This window comes from Coregonus lavaretus, assembly GCF_964263955.1.
Source record: "Coregonus lavaretus genome assembly, chromosome: 9".
In the NCBI taxonomy this organism is placed as follows: domain Eukaryota; kingdom Metazoa; phylum Chordata; class Actinopteri; order Salmoniformes; family Salmonidae; genus Coregonus; species Coregonus lavaretus.
In genome coordinates, this window is record NC_139996.1 from 18,425,137 (window position 1) to 18,447,759 (window position 22,623).

Genomic DNA, 22,623 nt, shown 5'->3' on the forward strand with positions numbered 1-22,623 from the left:
TCCACTTCTTCATGCTATTCCTCCACTTCTTCATGCTATTCTTCCACTTCCACTTCTTCATGCTATTCTTCCACTTCTTCATGCTATTCTTCCACTTCTTCATGCTATTCTTCCACTTCTTCATGGTATTCTTCTACTTCTTCATGCTATTCTTCCACTTCTTCATGCTATTCTTCCACTTCTTCATGCTATTCATCCACTTCTTCATGCTATTCCTTCACTTCTTAATGCTATTCTTCCACTTCTTTATGCTATTACTCCACTTCTTCATGCTATTCTTCCACTTCTTCATGCTATTCTTCCACTTCTTCATGCTATTCATCCACTTCTTCATGCTATTCTTCCACTTCTTCATGCTATTCTTCCACTTCTTCATGCTATTCCTCCACTTCTTCATGCTATTCCTCCACTTCTTCATGCTATTCCTCCACTTCTTCATGCTATTCTTCCACTTCTTCATGCTATTCCTCCACTTCTTCATGCTATTCTTCCACTTCTTCATGCTATTCCTCCACTTCTTCATGCTATTCTTCCACTTCTTCATTCTATTCCTCCACTTCTTCATGCTATTCCTCCACTTCTTCATGCTATTCTTCCACTTCTTCATGCTATTCTTCCACTTCCACTTCTTCATGCTATTCTTCCACTTCTTCATGCTATTCTTCCACTTCTTCATGCTATTCTTCCACTTCTTCATGCTATTAATCCACTTCTTCATGCTATTCCTCCACTTCTTCATGCTATTCCTCCACTTCTTCATGCTATTTCTCCACTTCTTTATTGTATGCCTCCACTAGTGAATCTGCATGCCTACTAGCCGTAAACCGGAATCAAAGAAATGAGAAAATAAATACAAGCAGGGAGAAAAACATCACTTTCGATCCCAAACAGTGCAGACCCCTGGCAAAATGTGATGTGAGAATAACTGGGCTTGGTAGATAATGTCAGAGTCATTTATTTTCATGTGGCGTTGTATCTGAGTGGATGGCTCTGCTATGTACAGTTAAGGGCTGTTTTCTCTCTTTCTCAATGTCTCCAACTCTATTTATTCTATAGAGGGCCAAGACATGTCAGGAATACTGATCCATACAGAGAGAGACGGGACATACACACATGGACGAAAGAACACACTACACACACATACACAAACACAAACACACCTTCCCTGGCGTTCTCCATGTGACTCCAGAGAGCAATGCCAATCCAGACTCCAGAGCACAGGGCATGTTTCTTCCTCTGACTGACACGATCTGATAAGGCCAATGTCTCAGTCTGGATATTAAGCTCTCTCTACATGGGATGGCCCCAAAATTGGATTTTTCACACACATTCTGAATACACATTGGGTTATATAGCAGCATCCATATTCTGACTAGGGCTCTCTCACAAGACTGCAGACTGCAGCAGATGTGGCAGATAAAAACCGCAGCATGCTTTTGACTAGTGCCCATAGGGCTCTGAGACACACTCCATGAGTGTGATCTTCATGTTCTAAGGTTTTAAGGCGGACGTGCGCTTCTGCCTGTGCGTCTGTCTGGCTAATTTAACTTTACATGTTCATGTAAATGGTATTAAGTGGGATTCTGAAAAGTTGTCAGCACTTGGGAGAGGGGTGGGTAGTGCTTGTTGTAATCTCACATTTCTTAAATCCTACAAATTCTCATCTTTAAATTAGCTCCATGCTGTTTCCTCTGTGATACACCCACGTGGGGCCTTGTACTTTTTTTATTGATTTCTGACTACTGTATATGCTTAGCGTTCAAGGCTCTAGTATATATCTCCCACGGGGGGCCAGTATGAAAATGTATGCACTCAATAATTTTAAGTCGCTCTGGATAAGAGCGTCTGCTAAATGACTCAAATGTCAATTGCATCACAAAATGTTTTTATTAGGAGGTAATTGATCATCAAACTGTAGATTTTCTTTGCCCTGAATTTATCGTCATTCTTCTTCTGTAATGTATTCTGATTAGTGTCATTTCTGATCATGATATAATTTTCTCCACATCACCATCTGTCTAGATTTCATCCTGACTATCTCTATCACCTTCTCTTAATTATCTCTCAACTGTCTCCGATGAAAGGATCTTTATCTTGTGTAATAAATTAAATACAATAAAGACAGGAGACGATCATGTTCGGTAGAGTTAAATTGGAAGAAAAAGGTCAGAAATAGAATAAAAAAAGGAGGAACTATCTGCACATGTCCAATAAGACACTCTTATTTGTGTTTTCTGCTATGATGTGCCCTAATGAACACAACCCAGTTCACATAGTCCTCAGGTGATGGTGTTGCTTTGGTCCCTGCTCTCTGCTCACCTGTACCCACTGAGGGTATCCATGCAGGTGCCTCCATTGAAGCAGGGGTTTGTGGGGTAGGAGGAACAGGCCTGATGGACACGGTCCCTGGCAGAGCATCCACACACGGCTGAGGACATCATCGTCACAGACACCAGGGCCATGTTCCCGGCATCGACCAGGGTGGGTGTGTCACTGACGCTGAGCTGTGTGGAGCAGCCACCACCCGGCCTGCAGTCTGTGTACACACACTCATCCACCTCTACCTGGGACACGTTCACCTGCAGCAGAGACTGCAGCTAAGGAAAGGGACGGGGGGGGGGGGGGATAGAGAGAGAGATGGAGAGAGAGAGGGAGAGAGAGAGAGAGATGGAGAGAAAGAGAGTGAGGGAGGGAGAGAGGGGGGAGAGAAAGAGAGAGGGAGAGAGAGATGGAGAGAGAGAGAGAGAGAGAGAGAGAGAGAGAGAGAGAGAGAGAGAGAGAGGGGGGGGGGGGGGGGGGGGAAAGAGAGAGGGAGAGAGAGATGGAAAGACAGAGAGAGAGCGAGAGAGTGAAATAGGGAGGGGGGTAGAGAGAGATGGAGAGAGAGAGAGAGAGAGAGAGAGAGAGAGAGAGAGAGAGAGAGAGAGAGAGAGAGAGAGAGAGAGAGAGAGAGAGAGAGAGAGAGAGAGAGAGAGAGAGAGAGAGAGAGAGAGAGAGAGAGAGAGAGAGAGAGAGAGAGAGAGAGAGAGAGAGATAGATAGATAGATAGATAGATAGATAGATAGATAGATAGATAGATAGATAGATAGATAGATAGATAGATAGATAGATAGATAGATAGATAGATAGATAGATAGATAGATAGATAGATAGATAGATAGATAGATAGATAGATAGATAGATAGATAGATAGATAGATAGATAGATAGATAGATAGATAGATAGATAGATAGATAGATAGATAGATAGATAAATAGATAGATAGAGATATAGATAGAGAGGGTGAGGGAAGTAAGGGAGGACGGAGTGTGATGACATACAAATATTTACTTAAAAAGAAACAAGACTGCATCTCCAAAATGGCAGATTTATTTTCAATAAAATAATGAGAACTGAGATAGACAGACAGAGAAAGGAGGGTCGGCGAGAGAGTGAGAGATAGAGGGGATGAGGTGAGGGAGAGAGAGAATGAGTAAGGAAGCAGTTATGAACACAGAAGGGGGAGAGTTGGTGAGAACAACATTCATAAAAAAGATATGAATGCACATTGCACCTATTGGCTGATAAAGAAACGATATTGACAACACCAAGCTCTGCAGCAAGAGATGTATGAGGTAAGATCCCTATCTTCAAGACAGGAAAACATTGAGGCGTGCACCTTCTTTGTATGCGCCGCCAGGTATCCGTGTAGTTTCTCTGGGCGCAGGTAGCCTTTGCTGTGCACAGAGAAGCGCACGTCCAGCGTGTTCGGTCCTACGTCTGTCAGGCTGAAGACGTTGATTGCCCCTGATCTGACGGACAGGTGTTCAGACAGGAAGCCCCTGAACATACCCTGTCGACTCCTCTCGTCCACCCGGGACTCAATAAACTCCCTGGAAGTGATGCCTGCAGAAGGGGGAAACATCACACACATACGCACGCACACACACACACACACACACGCACACACACACACACACACACACACACACACACACACACACGCACACACACACACACACACACGCACGCACACACACACACACACACACACACACACACAGAAACACACCTCAGGCAATAGAAACAAGAGCATTCACTATTCACTGACAAGGGAAGTTGATCAAAGTGAACTCAGTCTTGGTTCCATCAGCAAATAGAATTTCCAACATTCCTCTCGATTGATCTATACTGGCCTCACATTGATTCACTCAATCATGTGGTGAAACTATTTAACTTACCGTTCTCTAATTATTTCCACTGAGACCGATTCTTGGCTCCAGTATAAAACATTGACGGCCTCACTGTCAAATAGATTTAGAGGTCGAAGCATTAGCAATGCAATGCATCTCTTCTAATAATATCGGAGAGGGTGGAAAACGTCATCTTTAATCTCTACAAAGTGAAATTGATGCCCTGGCAAGCCTAATAGCCTTGCAGTCTATTCATAAAATGGATTTTCAAATGTCATGGACTAACCTGGCAGTTTTGAAATTGACCTTTACAATTGGGATTTGCCCAGAGAGAGCCAAAAGACCAAGACATTAAACTTCACGCTTGTGAAAACGGCAGCAGAGGTGTGATACACACTGCTGCTTTTTTGTGATAGGGACTATAGGTTGACGTAATAGATTTGTTATAAAGTACATACCTCACAGCTTGTAAAGGTGAGAAGGTGAGATCCCCCCATTCGACGTAAAACATTTCAATCTTTTGTAAAAGCTTAACATAAATCCAATCCATTGAATTTGCTGACTCACAGTGCAGCCTCAGATTTAAAAGTACCAGTTCTAGATCCAGAGATACTCCCTATTTTAAGGTGTATAAGTCTACAGGTTTCTGTATGTTTTTTAATTCATTCATTTTTTAATAATTAATTTATTCTTTCTTCTCTTTCGATCCAGAGAGCAGCAGCTGATTCCACATGAATTCATTTGACAACCTGATTGACGTGGTCCTCTGTAGCTCAGCTGGTAGAGCACGGCGCTTGTAATGTCAAGGTAGTGGGTTCGATCCCCGGGACCACCCATACACAAAAATGTATGCACGCATGACTGTAAGTCGCTTTGGATAAAAGCGTCTGCTAAATGGCATATTATTATTGAATCCTAATGACAAAACCTTGTCTGTTATTGTCTTTCTCAAACCAAACAAATGTCTCGAAAGCTACATTGTCTATCTCTCCAACAACCGAACAAAGTAAAATAAAAAGCCTGACGTTTGGTGTGGGTGGAAAGATGACTGATAGAGTGCAAGAGAAAGGAAAACAAATGGAAAAAGTTATTAATGTTGACAGGTTCAGACTTATCATCTCATATAGAGCATCCCTGCTGTGGAGTAACAGCAGCTGAAGTAGCACAACTTTAGTTGCTGAACCCAAAAAGGTTCTACCTGGAACCAAAAGGGTTTTACCTGGAACCCTATTGGGACAGTGAAGAACCCTTTTAGGTTCTAGATAGCACCTTTTTTTCTGAGTGTAATCATGACTCATGGCATAAACTGTAGAGTAGATAATACGATGTTGTCATGCTGCAGTAGCTTACCGGTCAGACGCAGGGAGGCTGACGAGTGGATGGCCTTGTCCTCTAGCTCCCGGACGTGAACTGTAACCCCTGACACCACGTCCGGCCACACCCCGTCCGACACGACCACTCTGAGATAGTAGCTGCCTGCTAGGGTGTTCTGTCTGATGGCCAGGTGGCCTGTACTCTTGTCTAGAGTGAAATACCTGTAGGGGGGGAAATAAATGGTGTGGAAAACATAAATGGCTGGGTGGTATTCATTAAGGGAAGATAAAAAAAAAAAAACATTTTAAAAGACAACAGAAAATGGAAATAAGCAGTCCCTCCTTGTTTAAGTGTTTATTCCGTGTTTTATTCCGTTTGGTGCCTACAACCCTGGACTACCAAAGGAAATGAATGGAAATACAAATATTTTGTTCCTGCTGGGAGGTAAATGCTATTCTGTTTACATCTCCACCAAAGGAGCTCGGTAGTTGTCATAGAAACAGGTCGGGATTGGCATATGAATAAAACAGGAATGTGTAAAATATGCAATTGGGATTTTCTTCTGTTCCCTGACTGTGTTAGATGCTAAATTACAAACAATCTTGGTGTAAATATTATTGATCCTTGTTCCCCAGCGAGTCCACCAGTTGATATGATACAAATGCATCCTCTAATTGCTCTAATTACATTCATATTTGACATTTTAGTCATTTAGCAAATGCTCTTATCCAGAGCAACTTACAGGTGCAATTAGGGTTAAGTGCATGTTGAGCAAGAGGCACTTGTTGGCCAAGTAGGAGTTGTGGTAGTCCTCCATCCTTACCATTTCTTTGACTGTTGCTGTTTATTGTCTATCCTGTTGCCTAGTCACTCTACCTCAATTACCTTGTACTCCTGCACATCGACTCGGTACTGGTACCCTGTGTATATAGCCAAGTTATCGTTACTCATTGTGTATTTATCCCTCATGTTATTATTTTTATATTTTTTCTCTCTGCATCGTTGGAAAGGGCCCGTAAGTAAGCATTTCACTGTTAGTTAACTTGATTTGATTTACATTTTCATTTTAGTCATTTAGCAGACGCGCTTATCCAGAGCGACTTACAGTTAGTGAGTGCATACATAACATTTTTTATTTTTCATACTGGCCCCCCGTGGAAATCGAACCCACAACCCTGGCGTTGCAAACGCCATGCTCTACCAAGTGAGCTACATCCCTGCCGGCCATTCCCTCCCCTACCCTGGGCCAATTGTGCGCAGCCCCATGGGTCTCCCGGTCGCGGCCGACTACGACAGAGCCTGGATTCGAACCAGGATCTCTAGTGGCACAGCTAGCACTGTGATGCAGTGCCTTAGACCACTGCGCCACTCGGGAAGATTTGACTCTGAGACTTTGAGTGAGATGAGAGTAGGTCATATTTATAGGGATACATATTTGCATCCCTCACATGTTAACTGATTAACTGTCCTGTTATGACTCACGCTGGTTACAGACAAACATAACACCTACCTCATTCCTCCTGCGTCTAAGGTGTAGGTCTTGTTGTCCCAATCATCAGGATCAGGGGCATAGACCTTGCCCAGCGAAGTAGTCCGCATCCTTCCTGTCCAACACACACAAAGACTTTGATTTTGTCTGAAAACAACGGTTTCCAAACCGAACGTGATAGAGGCCCCAGGCCGCTTATCTTCAGCCGTTTTCTTATCTGCTGTTCTGTGATTCTGCTGTTTCTGTTCTTTCTATTCTGTTCATGAGTGTGAAGTCCCACTGTCTGGGTTGAATAGGCTTCCACTACTTGAGATGCGAGGAGCGCTGAGATCTTAAGGAAGTCAGGGCTATCTCAGTATGGATTATGATATTATCGAGCCCCAGTGCCAGCATACTGCAGCTGGGTAAACAACAACGCTGCTGCAGTGTTTCACACAATTACTGAAAAGTAAACTAAAAAAGCCATGTCCATGATCAGAACTTTAACGGGCCTAACAATCACCCCTGAGGAACACCACAGATCTTATAATGTTCAAGTTAACATCAGGGCCAGATACAATTAGCAGAGTGGAAAGAGTGTGTGGGGGTAGAATTTTCTTAAGCCCGAAGGAAGGATTTGTAATCAAGAATCATGAAATGCTGCAATAAAATGTTAATATACAATTCAGGTGTATCAATTACTCATTCAGACAATACAGAATAGGTACACAGAAAGACAGAAAGAACACCTCCATACTGTGCTAACTTGGGTAAAAGCCTGGGTCCATATTCACAAAGCATCTTAGAGTTGGGAGTGTTTATAATGAATAAAAGGGGGGACGTGATCCTAGATCAGCACGCCTACTCTTAGACACTCCTACTCTTAGACACTTCGTGAATACGAATGTCTGAAAGTTGACTGAAGGTTTGGACTCACCCCTCCGGCTGTGAACATAAATTTCCTTCTCTCCCTCCTGGTGGGCGTTGTCATTCTGGTCGCCCACGGTGATGGTGAGCGTGTTGGTGACCGTCATTGGCGGACGGCCGCTGTCCGTCATGACCACGGGCAGGAGGATCTCCCTCTGGCGCTCACGGTCGAAGCGGCGTAGCGCGGTGAGCGTTGCCGTGCCATTGCCATGGTCCTGCAGATGGAAGTCGGGGGTGTAGAGGCGGAAGAGGGAGAGGGAGAAGGGAGGCCCGTTCTCTGGGGAGTCCCTGTCGATAACGTGGAGCAGGGTGGAGGTCTGGTTGAGCCACACCAGCTGTGGAGCAGGGCTGTTCTCCCAGAGGACAGGGGTGTAGGCCACTTCCAGCTCTGGCCCATTGTCATTTACATCCAACAGGCTCAGCTGGACTGTGGCGCTCCCCGTCAATGCTGGACTCCCGCGGTCTGTCGCCATGACAACCAGCTGGTACTCGGGAATCGTCTCTCTGTCCAGCGGGCGGGTCACGGTCACAATGCCGTCTCGGTCCACTATGAAATGACCGTACGGGTCTGACTCCGGGGAGATCCTGTAGACTATTTCCCCATTCAGGTCAGAGTCTGAGTCACTGGCCATCACCTGGGTGATGCTGGTTCCCACGGCAACATCCTCCACAAGAGGGGCGAGGGGGTAGGAGGTGGGGGTGAACACGGGGATGTGGTCATTCTCATCCACCACCTGGATGATGCAGTGGATGAGGCTGGAGAAGTCAGAGTCCTCCACCCGGATGGTGAGGTTGAAGCGCTGCTCGCCGGGCCTCTCATAGTCCAGCCTCTTCCTCAGCCTCAGACTCCCAGACTGCTCTGCTCTGTGGTTCACCATGTAGAACCTCTCCCCCTGGTCCCCCGCCACGACACTGAAGCCCAGCAGGCCGTGAGGGCCCGAGTCTGGGTCCACAGCTTCCAGCTCCAGCACGGTTGAGTCTGGAGGGCTGCTCTCAGACACACGAGCCCCGCACCACTCGTCTTTGAACCGGGGGGTATGGTCGTTCAGGTCCACGATGATGATAGTGGCGGTAGCTGTGCCCACCATGTCCCCTCCATCCCTGGCTTCGACCACCAGCTGGTGCCGCTCTGCCATCTCCCTGTCCAGCCCGCCGGTCACCACGGAGACGGTGCCCGTACTAGCATCGATGGTAAATAGGTCCTCAGAATCCGCGTCACGGGCGTTCTCAATGATACGATAGGTGAGGATGGCGTTCTGACCCACTGCCGTGTCGTCAAGGTCTGCCGCCGTCATCTCCATGACGAAGGTACCTGGGGATGAGTTCTCGGCCACGTTGCCATAGCAGCCATCGGGCGCGCAGGTGAAAGCGGGCTCATTGTCGTTGATGTCCCACACGTTGATGATGACATCAGTGAAGCCGGTGAGCCCCTCCCCTTCCTCGTCTGTGGCCAGGACCACGAAGCGCCACACAGCCCGCTCCTCGCGGTCCAGCGTCTTCTGGGCATACATCTCCCCCGTGATCTCATTAATCACAAACTGAGAGTCCGCCCCCTGACCATGGAGAGAGTAGCGCACGGCTCCCTGGTCGGCATCCTTGTCTGGGTCCGTGGCCGTCACCTGGAGAGACACCCAACTCATCAACAATCAACATCTAAGAGTGTGTGTGTGTGTGTGTGTGTGTGTGTGTGTGTGTGTGTGTGTGTGTGTGTGTGTGTGTGTGTGTGTGTGTGTGTGTGTGTGTGTGTGCGTGCATGCATGCGCATATGCCTGTCTTTATAAGCAAGCATCCCATCAATCTATCTTTTCATCCATTGTTTATGTAATAGATAGCAGATTAGTCATGTACATGCATGACATACAGAAGCATGCATTTGATATTTATGCTTGATAAAGATTATCCTGGGTACCTAACTGTTTGTGCATTCAAAATTAATTCCTGCCTTGTCAATGAACAAAACAATGTGTTGACTCAAACTGAAACAGATAGTCACCCAGGCTAGAGACAGAAATAACATGTAGAGTGACATGTCGTCATTAGCTATAGCAAGCACATGTACAGTTAGTATACAGAAGCATGCATTTGACATGGTTGGTTGAGCCTCAGTACCTGACTGCTCAAGCAGAAACCCAGGTTAGAGAAAGAACACACACCTGGAGCACAAAGACCGGCGAGCCATCCAGCTCCTCTGTCACTGAGCCGTAGTACTCATTCATGGAGAAGACGGGCGCCTCGTCGTTCTTGTTGACCACGTTGACCACCACGGCGGCATAGTCCTCCCACTTCCCGTCTGATGCCAGCACCAGCAGCTTGTACCTCTTCTGCTGCTCGTAGTCCAGAGGCTGAGCGATGAAGATGGTTCCAACCTCAGGCTCCATGTCAAACACCCCTCCGGTGTTGCCCGACGTGATCTGGTAGCGCAACTTGGCATTGGCACCTGGGGAGGGACCAGGGAATTTTAGTGGGGGTTTTGGGGGATGGAGTTCTAGATACTGTACTTAGTATTTGGGCAAGTCTGAAATGGCATCCTATTCCTTACTTAGTCCAATACTTGTTTGCCTCATAGTGCTCTGGCCAAAAGCAGTGCTTTATACAAGGAACAGGGTGCCATTTCAGATGCAGCCTCAGTACATATATGTGTCAGCTAGCATGTGTGCCAGAATGTTCCTGCATTCAATGATTTTATGTTGTTGCCTTGTTTGACAAGACAATGACATGTTGGCTAGAGTAGAAATGGACTGGTACCTATTTGCTGTATGTCAACAGGTGGTACATTCCTGTATAATCTACACCTGCCAAATGTAACCCCTACCTACAAATGTAGGATCTTAATTTGATCAAGACCGAGACCGGGAGGGGACAAGGGGTCCGAGACCGAGTCAAGACCAAGTCCAAAAAAATGGGAGTCCAATTCAAGACCATGATTGTAATTTTGTCAAATCGCCACCATAATAAGAGTTCAACATGTCCCTTATTTCTGTGTTCATATTTCAGAAGAACATATTGATTCTTCAGACATTCAGAATGGTGAAAAAATGCATGCTGAGGGAAAATATAGTCAATAGAGTCACTAAGTATTTATTAAATAATAATTATAATAATAATTATTATAATTACATTACTCTTTTCAATGATGTTCTGATTTAATCTATTCAATTTCTGTTGGAAAGGGCTAACACTGAAGAGAAAAAAATATCCAATCAGGATTTTTCTTTGGTGGTCTCTGGGGAAATAAATCTAGCTAGCTAAGTCAGCCATTGAGTAGGCCATCAGAAGCTAGATAGAAGGCATCTGCCATTCAACTGTATTAGGGCAACATTTTGACTTGTAATGGGTGGGACTGTTTTTACAAAAAACATATGGAAACTTCTGCCTTATCAAAGGCCAAAAGGTCACTGCGCAATAGCGAGCAGTAGTTTTTCCACAGTCTAGCTAGCTATCTTTTATTGTAGGCTAGTTTGCAGCGGCTGCAGCAGGTGTTATCGAAGAGGATGTTGTTGCTAATTTGTTAGCTTCTCCCTTTTCAAAAATAACTTTCAACAAGAAGTTAAGTTTCAAATGATCACCATCTGGTGAGTGGAACAGTGTTTTATATTGGAGCTCGCTTTCTGTTGTTAGCCATGTCTTTGAAAATAAATGTTGTGTGGAACATTGTTGCATTTGAACTTTAGGTCACCGATTACTTTGTGTGCTAAATGTGAAATGTTTCTTGCAATGGGAAGTAATAGTTGTACATTTTGATTAGGAAATGCTTAGCCTAATGGTTGTGTTTATGCATTCTTATGATTGGGACCTACTGGCTTATTATGTCTGAGTGAATGGACTGCTTATCTTTAACATCATGCTGTGTGTGACTGCTGTCTTTCCATCTGCCCTATGCAGTGGTGTAGTGGTGCCTGGAGAAGTGGGTATATTCAAATTTTGCAAAAAAAATCCCTAACAGTATTAACAGTAATGCACTTTTCATGTAGCCTACTTTTGGCCAGCTAACCACCAATCAAGCAATATTATGGACTAAACGTTCAAATCCTGTTGCTGACAGATTATTTTGCTGTGACAATATAGGTCAAATTAAGATCCTACATCTATATGTCACTTTGAGGGTTGAGAAATGGACCAATGAGGAAGTAGATCTCTGAACTTCTCCAGTGTGTGTCCATGGAGACTGTCCAGTGGGCTAATTTAGCCAGATAAAATAATCCCCTGGATATTTCATGGCTCCCCTTTCAATCAGTCTGTTGTGTTAAAGGAGCTACAAGCCCAATGTAAATACTAGTCTAATCTCTGCTATTAACATAAATCAGCAGACAAAGCGTTCCCTCAGGGCTCTCCTATAAGCTTCTACTGCAGTTGAGCCCATGTGTGGATAGAGAAAAAGGCAGATTGGGTTTAGGCTCCTTTAAATGCTGGGGGCTAGTGCTGTCTGGTCGTTCATCTTGGCTTGGTTGCAGCTTGCGCTACATAGGCTACCCTCTAAACTAAGCCGCACCAACCCTCGCTTGCGATAAATACTTGATTAACAACTAAAAACATAGCCGATATTACGCAGAGCGTTGCCGCTGTACAGGAGATAAGCTGGTTTATCACACCAAATCCCACCCACCTACTGTGTAGGAGGAGTGTATCTGTCTTTTTAGAACATGTGTGGTGTTGCATTACTTGACTATCAAATGGCTGCGTCTTAATGTAGGCTGCTTACCTCGTCTCAGCATGATTCCAGCAGAGCTAAATCCAGATGGGGAGATGGCACTTGTGGTGAGTCATTTTGGAACATTTTAACCCTTCAATGCCCTCAGTGTCTCAAAAATGAACCCTTCCCTGCCCTCATGGTCTCTAAAACTAGACGAGTCTAGGGTTGGGAAACATTTAATTATTTGATTGACAGTTACCTCTGCCCGATGTGTAATGTCATACCAAGGACAATTTTGGCCCTGCACAGAATGTGAAAAAGAGACTTTTCCCTCAGGTTTCTCATGAAATGTTAAACCTGTGCCAGGTTACCTGCCTCACTGCCTTAAAAAAATGAATGTTATACATTTGCCCATTTCACTGCCATGAGTGCTAATGTGCCATCACTGGTGGAAACGCTTTGGGCTTCATTCCTCTCTCTCTCTTTCTTCCCGTGCCATCTCATCCTTCCTTCCATACCTTCATCTTCGTCATTAGCACTGACGGTAACAACAGCCAGGCCGACATCTGCATCCTCGTCAACCCCGACTTCATAGAGGCGCTGAGCAAAGACGGGTTTGTTATCGTTCACGTCGCTGATGAAAACCCGCACATATGCCGTGTCTGCAAGAAGGACGACAAGCAAGAGACAGATTAAACACCACACAGCTACAACTCACTCTGTCATCCTCTCTCTCTCTCTCTCTCTCTCTCTCTCTCTCTCTCTTTCTCTCATCTCACCCTTACACTTCTCATTCCATCCCTTCCAATCCCTCTTTTCATCAGAGGATGTTGGCAGTCACTGTGTGAGCCATTGACACTCTTGTGGGGAGAGAAGCACTTAACCTAATGTAATGTGCCTCACTTGACATGGAAATCAGAAATAATGTTATTCTCGACAGGGTGTTCGGAATTACAGAAATGATTCAACCAGAGTAGATGGTTCACTGTTTAAGCCGGGTAACATTTTGGCAGCAAACAAAATGTTAGCTAGACCTCCAGGAACTGACTTTTCTGAAATAAATAAAAGTTTAAGAACCTATCCACTTCTCCTCTGGGATGGCAAGTGTTTACTTCTCTGTCTGTCTGGTTCCTTTTCCACACCATTCTTTATGTTTTAACTCAAACATAGATATATTTTGCTAAAAAAGGTTAGTAATGTTTCGCAGATGTGGTACGCTCAGAAGGTAGGAACATGGCCATGTATACAAATGTGCTTCTATTTTTCTGTCTGCATTCCCCTGGGCTCGCTCTCTCTCTCTCTCTCTCTCTCTCTCTCTCTCTCTCTCTCTCTCTCTCTCTCTCTCTCTCTCTCTCTCTCTCTCTCTCTCTCTCTCTCTCTCTCTCTCTCTCTCTCTCTCTCTCTCTCTCTCTCTCTCTCTCCCCCTCCCTCCCTCCCTCCCTCCCTCCCTCCCTCCCTCCTCCAGTACTCCATTGTTTCCCGGGGGTAAACCCGACAGACAGGTAGTATTTACTAAAGAGATGAGCCCTTCTGCTGGTGAAGATATGTAGCAGAAGACAGCGCTAACATAGTGCTAAGGTTCATTTGGAAATGCTAAGCAGCCCCCTCACATCCCCTAGAGAGGAGGCTTTGCTGTTCACCCTTACCCCTAATACCGTCTCCGCAAACATTTGTTAAAAACCCCTCATCCATAACGCAAACCTTCCTATTACATCACCTGCGATACCAAAACAGAATGCATTCTGTCATCATGTATGACCAAGCCAAAGAGATATTATGATTTCTGAACAGTCAATTGAGAAATTCAAAAACATTTTGTAAAATGATGTACCACAACCCTCACAGCGTTTTACCATAGGGAAGAGACAAGAGGCTGTCTGATTACGCTGGTAGAATAAATCAAATGAAAGATTCCATTTGCATATGCTCTTGCAGGAGGCAAATGAATAGAATGCACTAGGCATTTATTTTTTTCACTCCATATACAAATTTAAACATAAGAACAACAACTTACAGACGCACACAGACAATGACTACATCTCCTCTGCCCAGACCCGCCTGCTCATACCTCCATCCCTAGTGCCTGCATTATTGTTTGCCACTTGGCCTTAAATTGTATCAATTTGTTTTTTTCAGTCGCCCATGCTATTCAATATTTCAATGAATCATTTCATTTTTCCATTGTGTTAATGATGGCGGATTGATTGATTTCCACGTTTTTAGTATATGTTTTTTCCAGATGAGTGATGAGAAGAGAATCATCCAGCGAATCATCCAGCCCATTGGTATCTTACTACACCCCTATATGACATGTCTTGAAATATGCAGACAGACGGATTAAAAATACGTTACATTATAATACTTATGACAGCCTACTTTCTAGCTCCGCCCACAACTTCCAGACTTTATAGTATTCCCAGAAAGCATGGATTATTAAGTGATTATTAGTTTTACACTTAAAACATGGCCCTGCCGTTGTGTTGTAGAATTTGTGAATTTTGTCTCTTTTATAATAAATTATATATATTATTTTATACTGGATTAAGTGTAAAATTGTTAAATTACGAGCCTAGTTGGTTTAGCCACGGAAAAAGACAGGAACCTTCCCGCTAGCCATGATTGGCTGAGATAATGGATGGGCTGGACTGTCATGTAGAATGCTTCTGTCTATAGCTAACATGAGCTGCTCAGTATGTGTAAGTAATCCTTTCTTACGCTGCATTTTTAAAAGATATCACTAAAAACTGCAAATGTGTTGCTAAGGCTCTCCACTTTCTGGAGGACCGAGTTTTGAAATCAGTGGAATGCCCGGTGGAAGCAGAGTATGATAGCTAAGGAAATGGCGAAAATGTAGGCATTTGATTGCAAATGCGTAGGGAGTCGAAAAGAGAACACGGAAGGCTGTTGTGTTGTATAAAACACCTGTCTTCGGATTACATCATTAAACTAAGGGCAACCATGGCATCTGTGACAGAGAGGGAGAAGCGTTCAACCATGTATGCGGGTAAGAGAGTCTAGCTAGCTACATTTTCAGATATTATACATTTCAAATAAAGTAATTTTCATTGTAAGTTAAAGCGTACTGTTAGCTAGCTAGCTAGCTAACCATAGCTGGCTGGCTCGCTAGCTAACGTTAGATGTATGATCTGTGTAGTAATATTATTCGTATCTCAGAGCCATTTGCATTGCTAGTTATAGACTAATGTTAGCTAGCTAACATTGAACCTAGTAGTTGGTAAGCTTTAGCTACCTGTAGATTCATGCAGGGTAGTAATATTATGAGTTGGGATTGGTTCATTGTTTAGCTAGCTAGCTAGTTACATGTCTGAACAAAAGACTCCACTATGCAAGTAACCATTTCACTGTACCGTTTAACCTTCTGTATCCTGTGCATGTGACAAAGAAACATTGATTTTATTTGATATAGTGTGTGTTTATCACAGATGGTAATGTGAAGAATAACATGGCCTGCACCAAAGTCAAAATAGGATATAACGTTAGGCCAATGAGACAGTATACAAGTTCTGAAATTCTCCGGTAGAATGCCCTGCTTTTATTTTGTCACACTCACAACCGTAAGCTATTTTCTGTAATTAGCTCGCCATAAAAAAAAAACATGTATGCACTCACTAACTGTAAGTCGCTCTGGATAAGAGCGTCTGCTAAATGACTAAAATGTAAAAATTAACTTGTAAATAATGATCTTGTTGTGAGTTTATTTTCCTGTAATAATGAATACAAATGAGCTAAGGTGAAGACGTTGTCAGCTATATGATATGGTCATTATTTGAACTGACTAGCCAGCTAACTTAACATTAGCTAGCTAGCTAACAAGCTAGAAACGAACCAAAACATTGTTTAGAAAGTTGCTTTTAGTTGCCTGGTTTGCTAGATTGACATACAGTATACTAAATTCATTTTTAAATGGATGGGTTTATTGGTGTTAAAATACACCAGTTATGCTATTTTGGACCACCAGGTTGCTGATGTCATGCGGCCTGTCGTTTTTGTGTTTATACTTTTTCATAATGACAATGACAAGTTTGATGTCGGACGACAATAGAATGTTCATAATGTCACTGCGACAAATGTATACAGACATGTCGATAGACGTAGTATAAACCAGCCTTTAGTTTTGAAATCTTTGGTTGTTTAGTACACTACAGTACTCACTCTGTTTAGCACATGGCCTCACATGTGAATCCTTAAAGAGATGGGTGGGGCTAAGGCTTAAGAGGGTGTGAACGATACTGAATGGGTGTAGACAAAGAAGAGCTCTCCAGTAGGTGTACCAAAACATTCAAGGGCCATTTTCTCAAAAGTGGGGTTACAAGTTTATCAACTTTCAAAGCAGAATTTATTTTCCATTGTTCCGCAACTGTAGTGTATGATATACAATTTTCTAGCTCTGAGTCTCTACTTTTATCTAACGTAAAAAACACAATTTCAAATTTTGCTACATAAGACCGAACCGAGCCGGTCGGTCACATGTACCAAACAGAAAAAAACAGACTGAAACAGGGAGGGAGTAACTGAATTTAGAAACTCTTTGTTTCCCATTGCAAACCATTTTCCTACGTTCTGCCCTAATAAATACAACCCATCCCTCACCAGAGTTGGGCTGTTTGTTCCTCCCAGGCCGTGCTGACTCCATGCCGTCTTCAGACTGAACCTCCAGTAGGTAGGATCCCTGTGCCTCGCGGTCAAGCACAGCCTCTGTATAAATGGAGCCCAGCTCTGGATCTACACGAAACAGACGGTGGTCCCCACTACTGTCACTCAAGAGGGAGTAGGTGATCTATAGAACAGGGACAGAGTATTAATTACGGTATCCATGTTAAGAAGTCAACACATTACAGAAATCTGATGACTTCCTAATATGGATGCCGTACAGCATCATTCTATCACATCCATGTTGTCACTTCTACCATTGGAAACGCCAACGATAAACGGCGCTGTAGTAATCGTGAGTGCAGGGGAGTAATTGTTCTACGTATGAGTCACACGACTGTTCATAGAAACTAGAGTCACTGCATCATAATCCTTATATAAGTACACCTTCACAGTCCTATGGTCAAAGCCACACAGGCAGAATAACACACAGTCCTGTCACGGTTTCGGCCGAGGCTGCTCCTCCTCCTTGCTCGGGCAGGCTTCGGCGGTCCCCCCCCCCCCCCCCCCCCGGAGTACTAGCTATCACCGTTTGATGTTTTCGATGTTTGATTGGTTTTGTCTTGTGTGTACACCTGTTTCCTTTTTTGGTTGATTATGTCTCCTATAAGTTTCTCGTTTTGTTAGTCATGTGTTGTGTGTGATTGTTCGCCTGTCATCAGGTGCGGCTTGTCTTTTGTATTTTGTATTTCCTTTCGTCGCACTGTACTGTTTTCGTGCGTTTTGGATTACTTGTGTTTTGCGCATTGTTGCGCATAGTCGGCCTCCTATTTTGTTTTGAGGCCAGTGTCGAGATTCATTGTGTTCAGTAAAGTCGGTTGGACTTAGCTTCTGTGTTCTGCGTGTGACTCCTCCACCACATCCACATCAGCCAATGTGACAAGTCCCAACCACTTGACCACCACAACTATGTGATATTAAGTTATGGATGGGTCAATGGATGTTGTGTTGTGTTGTGTTAGATGTTGTAGATGTGCAACTAACCTGTCCGTTGAGATCCAGGTCCTTGTCTTGAGCAGACACCTGGAGGACCATGGTCCCCACCTTGGCTCCCTCCGTCACTGACGCCTCGTAGGTGGAGGAGGTGAAGAAGGGAACATTGTCGTTCACATCTAAGGGACAAGATTGAAAACATAATAATTTGAAGATTAATTTCAGCACCTATACCCAGGACTCTAAATTAAAAAATGTAATTGGTAGCCCTGGTGCTCCCAACTTAAAAAAGTTAGGAGCACCACATTGAATTTAGGAGCCTATATTGGCCCTATATGAATTCTAGCTAAGCACGTTGTGCCCTAGAAACTATATGTAACACTTTAAATACATTAGTTTATTAAAATAGCTAAAATGTTGATACTGTACGAATACCTGTAATTGAAATTACAAAGTCATTTTGTGGAATATTAGGTTTCTACATTGTGTAAAAGCTTGTACACTGTCTCTTTAAAAACATCAGGTTGTGATAACGACATGCAAGACATCTGTTATTCATTCATTGCTATGATCATTGATCTCCTGAAGAAGCTATCACGTTTCCTTTCTTTCTGTGCCCCTAAATGTTTGGATATACCCGTAAAGTTATCAGGGCCCGGTTTCCCGATAGCGATGGAATTTAGGCTTATCAGTGTTTTAACGATGCATATTTCCTACAAAGGCTGAAGATGTAACATGCGTTTCCCAAAACACGACACAGAAAGAGCATGTGCCGATACTGATAGGATCGAAAGAAAGGCGGCGCTGCTCTCTGATCAGCTTTCTCCATTCAAATCTTACCTGAACATTATAATTATTTCACAATATTGATGACTGATCAGCTCCTAGAGAGATATTATCACCTAATGGCTGCAATTATTGAGGTGGCTTATTCTAACGCTTACCCAATAATAATGCACTTAATCACAGATTCATTTGGCATATCATTGCGGACGTTGTTACACATCATGTAATATATTGAGGCAACAATTACAGACAGTGTATCCTACAAATAGAACTCAATTGACTGAACATTAAATTTCAATATGATTTACAGTGTCTTCAGAAATTATGTATACCCCTTGACTTATTCCACATTTTGTTATAATATTATATAATTATAGCTGAGAAAAAACAACAACGTATGAGTCATGGATCAATGTCAACAGAAGACAATAATGAATGCTTACAGTTCACCCAGGGGCGGCTTTAACTTCCTCTTAAGTTACATTTTCACTTAGTCTCCCAGTGACATCAATGCATGACTAAGTAAAAACATTGACGTTAAGTGGAAGTTAGGATTTGCCCCCTAGTGATGGGTTGATGTGTGTCTGAGTTGAGACCTACCTGTGACGTTGACATAGACGGTGGTGAATGCAGCCAGTGGTACCGCCGCTAAGTTCTGAGCCCGCACCCTCAGGGAGAAACTGGGCGTGGTCTCATAGTCCAGCGGCTCCGACACCAGGATGGAGGCAGAGCCATCCTCGCGATTGGGTGACAGGTAGAAGCGCACGGGCATGTTAGTCTCCGGGACCACACCCTCCTCCAGGTTATAGGTCACCCTGGGGTCGCCTAGCAACGAGGTTGCTTTGATCGTCTGACAAAAACAGAAAGCAAACAATCTTTTTGGGGGGGTAATTATGACAAAAACATAAAATGGGATTTCCTGTATAATACTGAGGTAATTTGGTTGAGGAGCAACAATTAGCACTCATTGTCAAGTCAATTAGCGCTTATTGATTAAATCAGAGCATTCAACCGAAAATGCAATGGGATAGGCTTCCCATGCCACCAAGGCTGGTACACGGACTGTTCCACGCACCACAATGGGGGTATCCCTGGCAGTGTTCTCTGGGATAACCACGCTGTAGCTGTCCTTTTCCCACTGCGGGGGCTGGTTCTTCACGTTGGTAATGGTCACAGAAAGCTCCACAGATGTGCTGCGGTTCCCCCCGTCCATGGCCACAATCTCCCGGGTGATGTAGGACCTCTGAAGTCAAAACAATAGCAAGGAAATACGATTCTGTCTGATAGGGTTCATTCAGTTCATTAAGCCTGATATGGTCCAGTAAGTTTATGACACTGTATTTTATACTGCTATATAGCTGTATCACCCTGCACTGATCAATTATACCGTGCTTGAGCAAGATGCTGGTTGACTGACTGGTTGACTGGCTGGACGACTGACCTGTGATATGGGCTGGTTGACTGACTGGTTGACTGGCTGGACGACTGACCTGTGATATGGGCTGGTTGACTGACTGGTTGACTGACATGTGATAAGGGCTTGTTGACTGATGATAGACTGACTTGTGATATGGGCTGGTTGACTGAATGGTTGACGTCTGGTTGACTGACCTGTGATATGGGCTGGTTGACGTACACCCAGCCGGTAACAGGGTTGACCCTCAGGTACTCAGGCTGCTCCTGGGACATGGAGTAGGTGACGGCAGCGTTGATACCAAAGTCGTCGTCATGTGCCGCCACACGCAGGAAACTGGTGCCGATCATGGTGTCCTCTCTTAGAAAGTCTGTGAGAGACAATCCAGACAAAACTATATGCTCAACACCCTGGAGCAAGGTCACGGTCTGTCACAGGCTGAATCAGTAGACCACAAATCAATTGTTTACATGCTTACGTGTGTTTATGTATGTTTACATCTTTATGTATGGCAATACATTTAAAAACATAATGGCAACATGATGGATTATGATGAAAACTTGCACCAGAGAATAAAGTAAAAAGGAACTATGCATAACGCATAGTACATAAACCCTTTTTGAATAGCTTTGGTTAATAGTCTATACCATTATAATGAATGGTTAGTCTGCAATCAATCATACGTATTATTAATATTATATTATTATCATATTATGTATTATTATATGTATAATACGACACTCACACTCGTAGCACAGGTTCTCAAACTTGGGGCTGTTGTCGTTCTGGTCCAGGATGAGGACGTTGAGCTGACAGATCCCTATAAGGGGCTCCTCAGCCCAGTCTGTAGCCGTCACCGTGATAGAGTACTCTCTCTGACGCTCCCGGTCAAACCGCCGCGCTGTCATGATCACACCTGAAACATCCAGAGGTCAGAGGCCAAAGGTCATGACTAGACTCCTTGAGGTAACTACTTTATGTGACCATGAAATTGAGAAAAAATTCAGGGCCCTAGTTTGAGCCTATCATTTCAGTCCTTAAGTTTTTTTTTTTCCTGGTCAGCTCATGTGGTCAGGAAAAACTCAAGGTTGTAGTCACGACTCAGCGTTAGAGTGGCTCGTTAATATAATAGCTCTATTTGTCATGTCATTATTGATTAACATATTGTTCTATTTATCCTGAAACCATTTATGATTAATACAGTATATTGTTATACTGCAAAATGTGATGGATAGGACATAAATAAAGGTTAAGTATGAGGTGTAACACTTCATTTCAATGGGGCTCTTTGGATTATTGGACAGGTATAAGAGGTCATTAATCGGGCACTAGCATTATTCTTTTTTTTATTAAGAGTATGAAGACTGCATGGGAATTGTAGATTCAGCTACATGTTTACCCCTTTTTTTCTTTCGGTCAGTTTCAGCTGCTATGTTGTAATCCCTATATGCTCACATCCTGCTTGGCTATGGCTACGGCTCTGTCTATGGGGCTGTGACTATGGGTCTATGGCTACGGCTATGTCTATGGGGCTGTGACTATGGGTCTATGGCTACAGCTATGTCTATGGGGCTGTGACTATGGGTCTATGGCTACGGCTATGTCTATGGGGCTGTGACTATGGGTCTATGGCTACGGCTATGTCTATGGGGCTGTGACTATGGGTCTATGGCTACAGCTATGTCTATGGGGCTGTGACTATGGGTCTATGGCTACGGCTATGTTTATGGGGCTGTGACTATGGGTCTATGGCTACGGCTCTGTCTATGGGGCTGTGACTATGGGTCTGTGGCTACAGCTATGTCTATGGGGCTGTGACTATGGGTCTATGGCTACGGCTATGTTTATGGGGCTGTGACTATGGGTCTATGGCTACGGCTATGTCTATGGGGCTGTGACTATGGGTCTATGGCTACGGCTATGTCTATGGGGCTGTGACTATGGGTCTACGGCTATGTCTATGGGGCTGTGACTATGGGTCTATGGCTACGGCTATGTCTATGGGCTCTGTGACTATGGGTCTATGGCTACGGCTATGTCTATGGGGCTGTGACTATGGGTCTATGGCTATGGCTACGGCTATGGCTAACTCAACAAGTACCACCACGGCTAACTGGATTGTGGGATCCTTGCTGACTGTACCTACCTGTGTCAGGGTGGACTCTGAAGGCAGGTATGGTGCTGTCTCTGTGCATCAGGCCGTACTTGACCTTCCCATTGGCCCCCTCATCTGCATCCACCGCGTGCACTTGCAGTACAAAGGTCCCTGTGGGTTGGTTCTCCAACACGGACGCCTGCTCCCTGTACT

At 44.1% G+C, this 22,623-nt stretch overlaps 1 protein-coding gene across 1 annotated transcript in view; it reads right to left on the reverse strand.

Annotated features, from left to right (window-relative positions):
* LOC311134884 (putative neural-cadherin 2) overlaps window positions 1–22,623 on the reverse strand; it is a gene marked incomplete at both ends in the record, with an annotated part of 81,618 nt that overhangs the window by 38,879 nt on the left and 20,116 nt on the right. Inside the window, 14 exons of the mRNA XM_084168650.1 lie at window positions 2,320–2,597; window positions 3,659–3,885; window positions 5,523–5,707; window positions 6,997–7,090; window positions 7,892–9,500; window positions 10,035–10,318; window positions 13,030–13,173; window positions 17,123–17,309; window positions 18,167–18,294; window positions 19,502–19,751; window positions 19,977–20,144; window positions 20,513–20,685; window positions 21,061–21,231; window positions 22,462–22,621. Of these exons, the coding sequence (XP_084024776.1) occupies window positions 2,320–2,597; window positions 3,659–3,885; window positions 5,523–5,707; window positions 6,997–7,090; window positions 7,892–9,500; window positions 10,035–10,318; window positions 13,030–13,173; window positions 17,123–17,309; window positions 18,167–18,294; window positions 19,502–19,751; window positions 19,977–20,144; window positions 20,513–20,685; window positions 21,061–21,231; window positions 22,462–22,621 (4,058 nt within the window). The remainder of the gene's footprint in view (window positions 1–2,319; window positions 2,598–3,658; window positions 3,886–5,522; window positions 5,708–6,996; window positions 7,091–7,891; window positions 9,501–10,034; window positions 10,319–13,029; window positions 13,174–17,122; window positions 17,310–18,166; window positions 18,295–19,501; window positions 19,752–19,976; window positions 20,145–20,512; window positions 20,686–21,060; window positions 21,232–22,461; window positions 22,622–22,623) is intronic.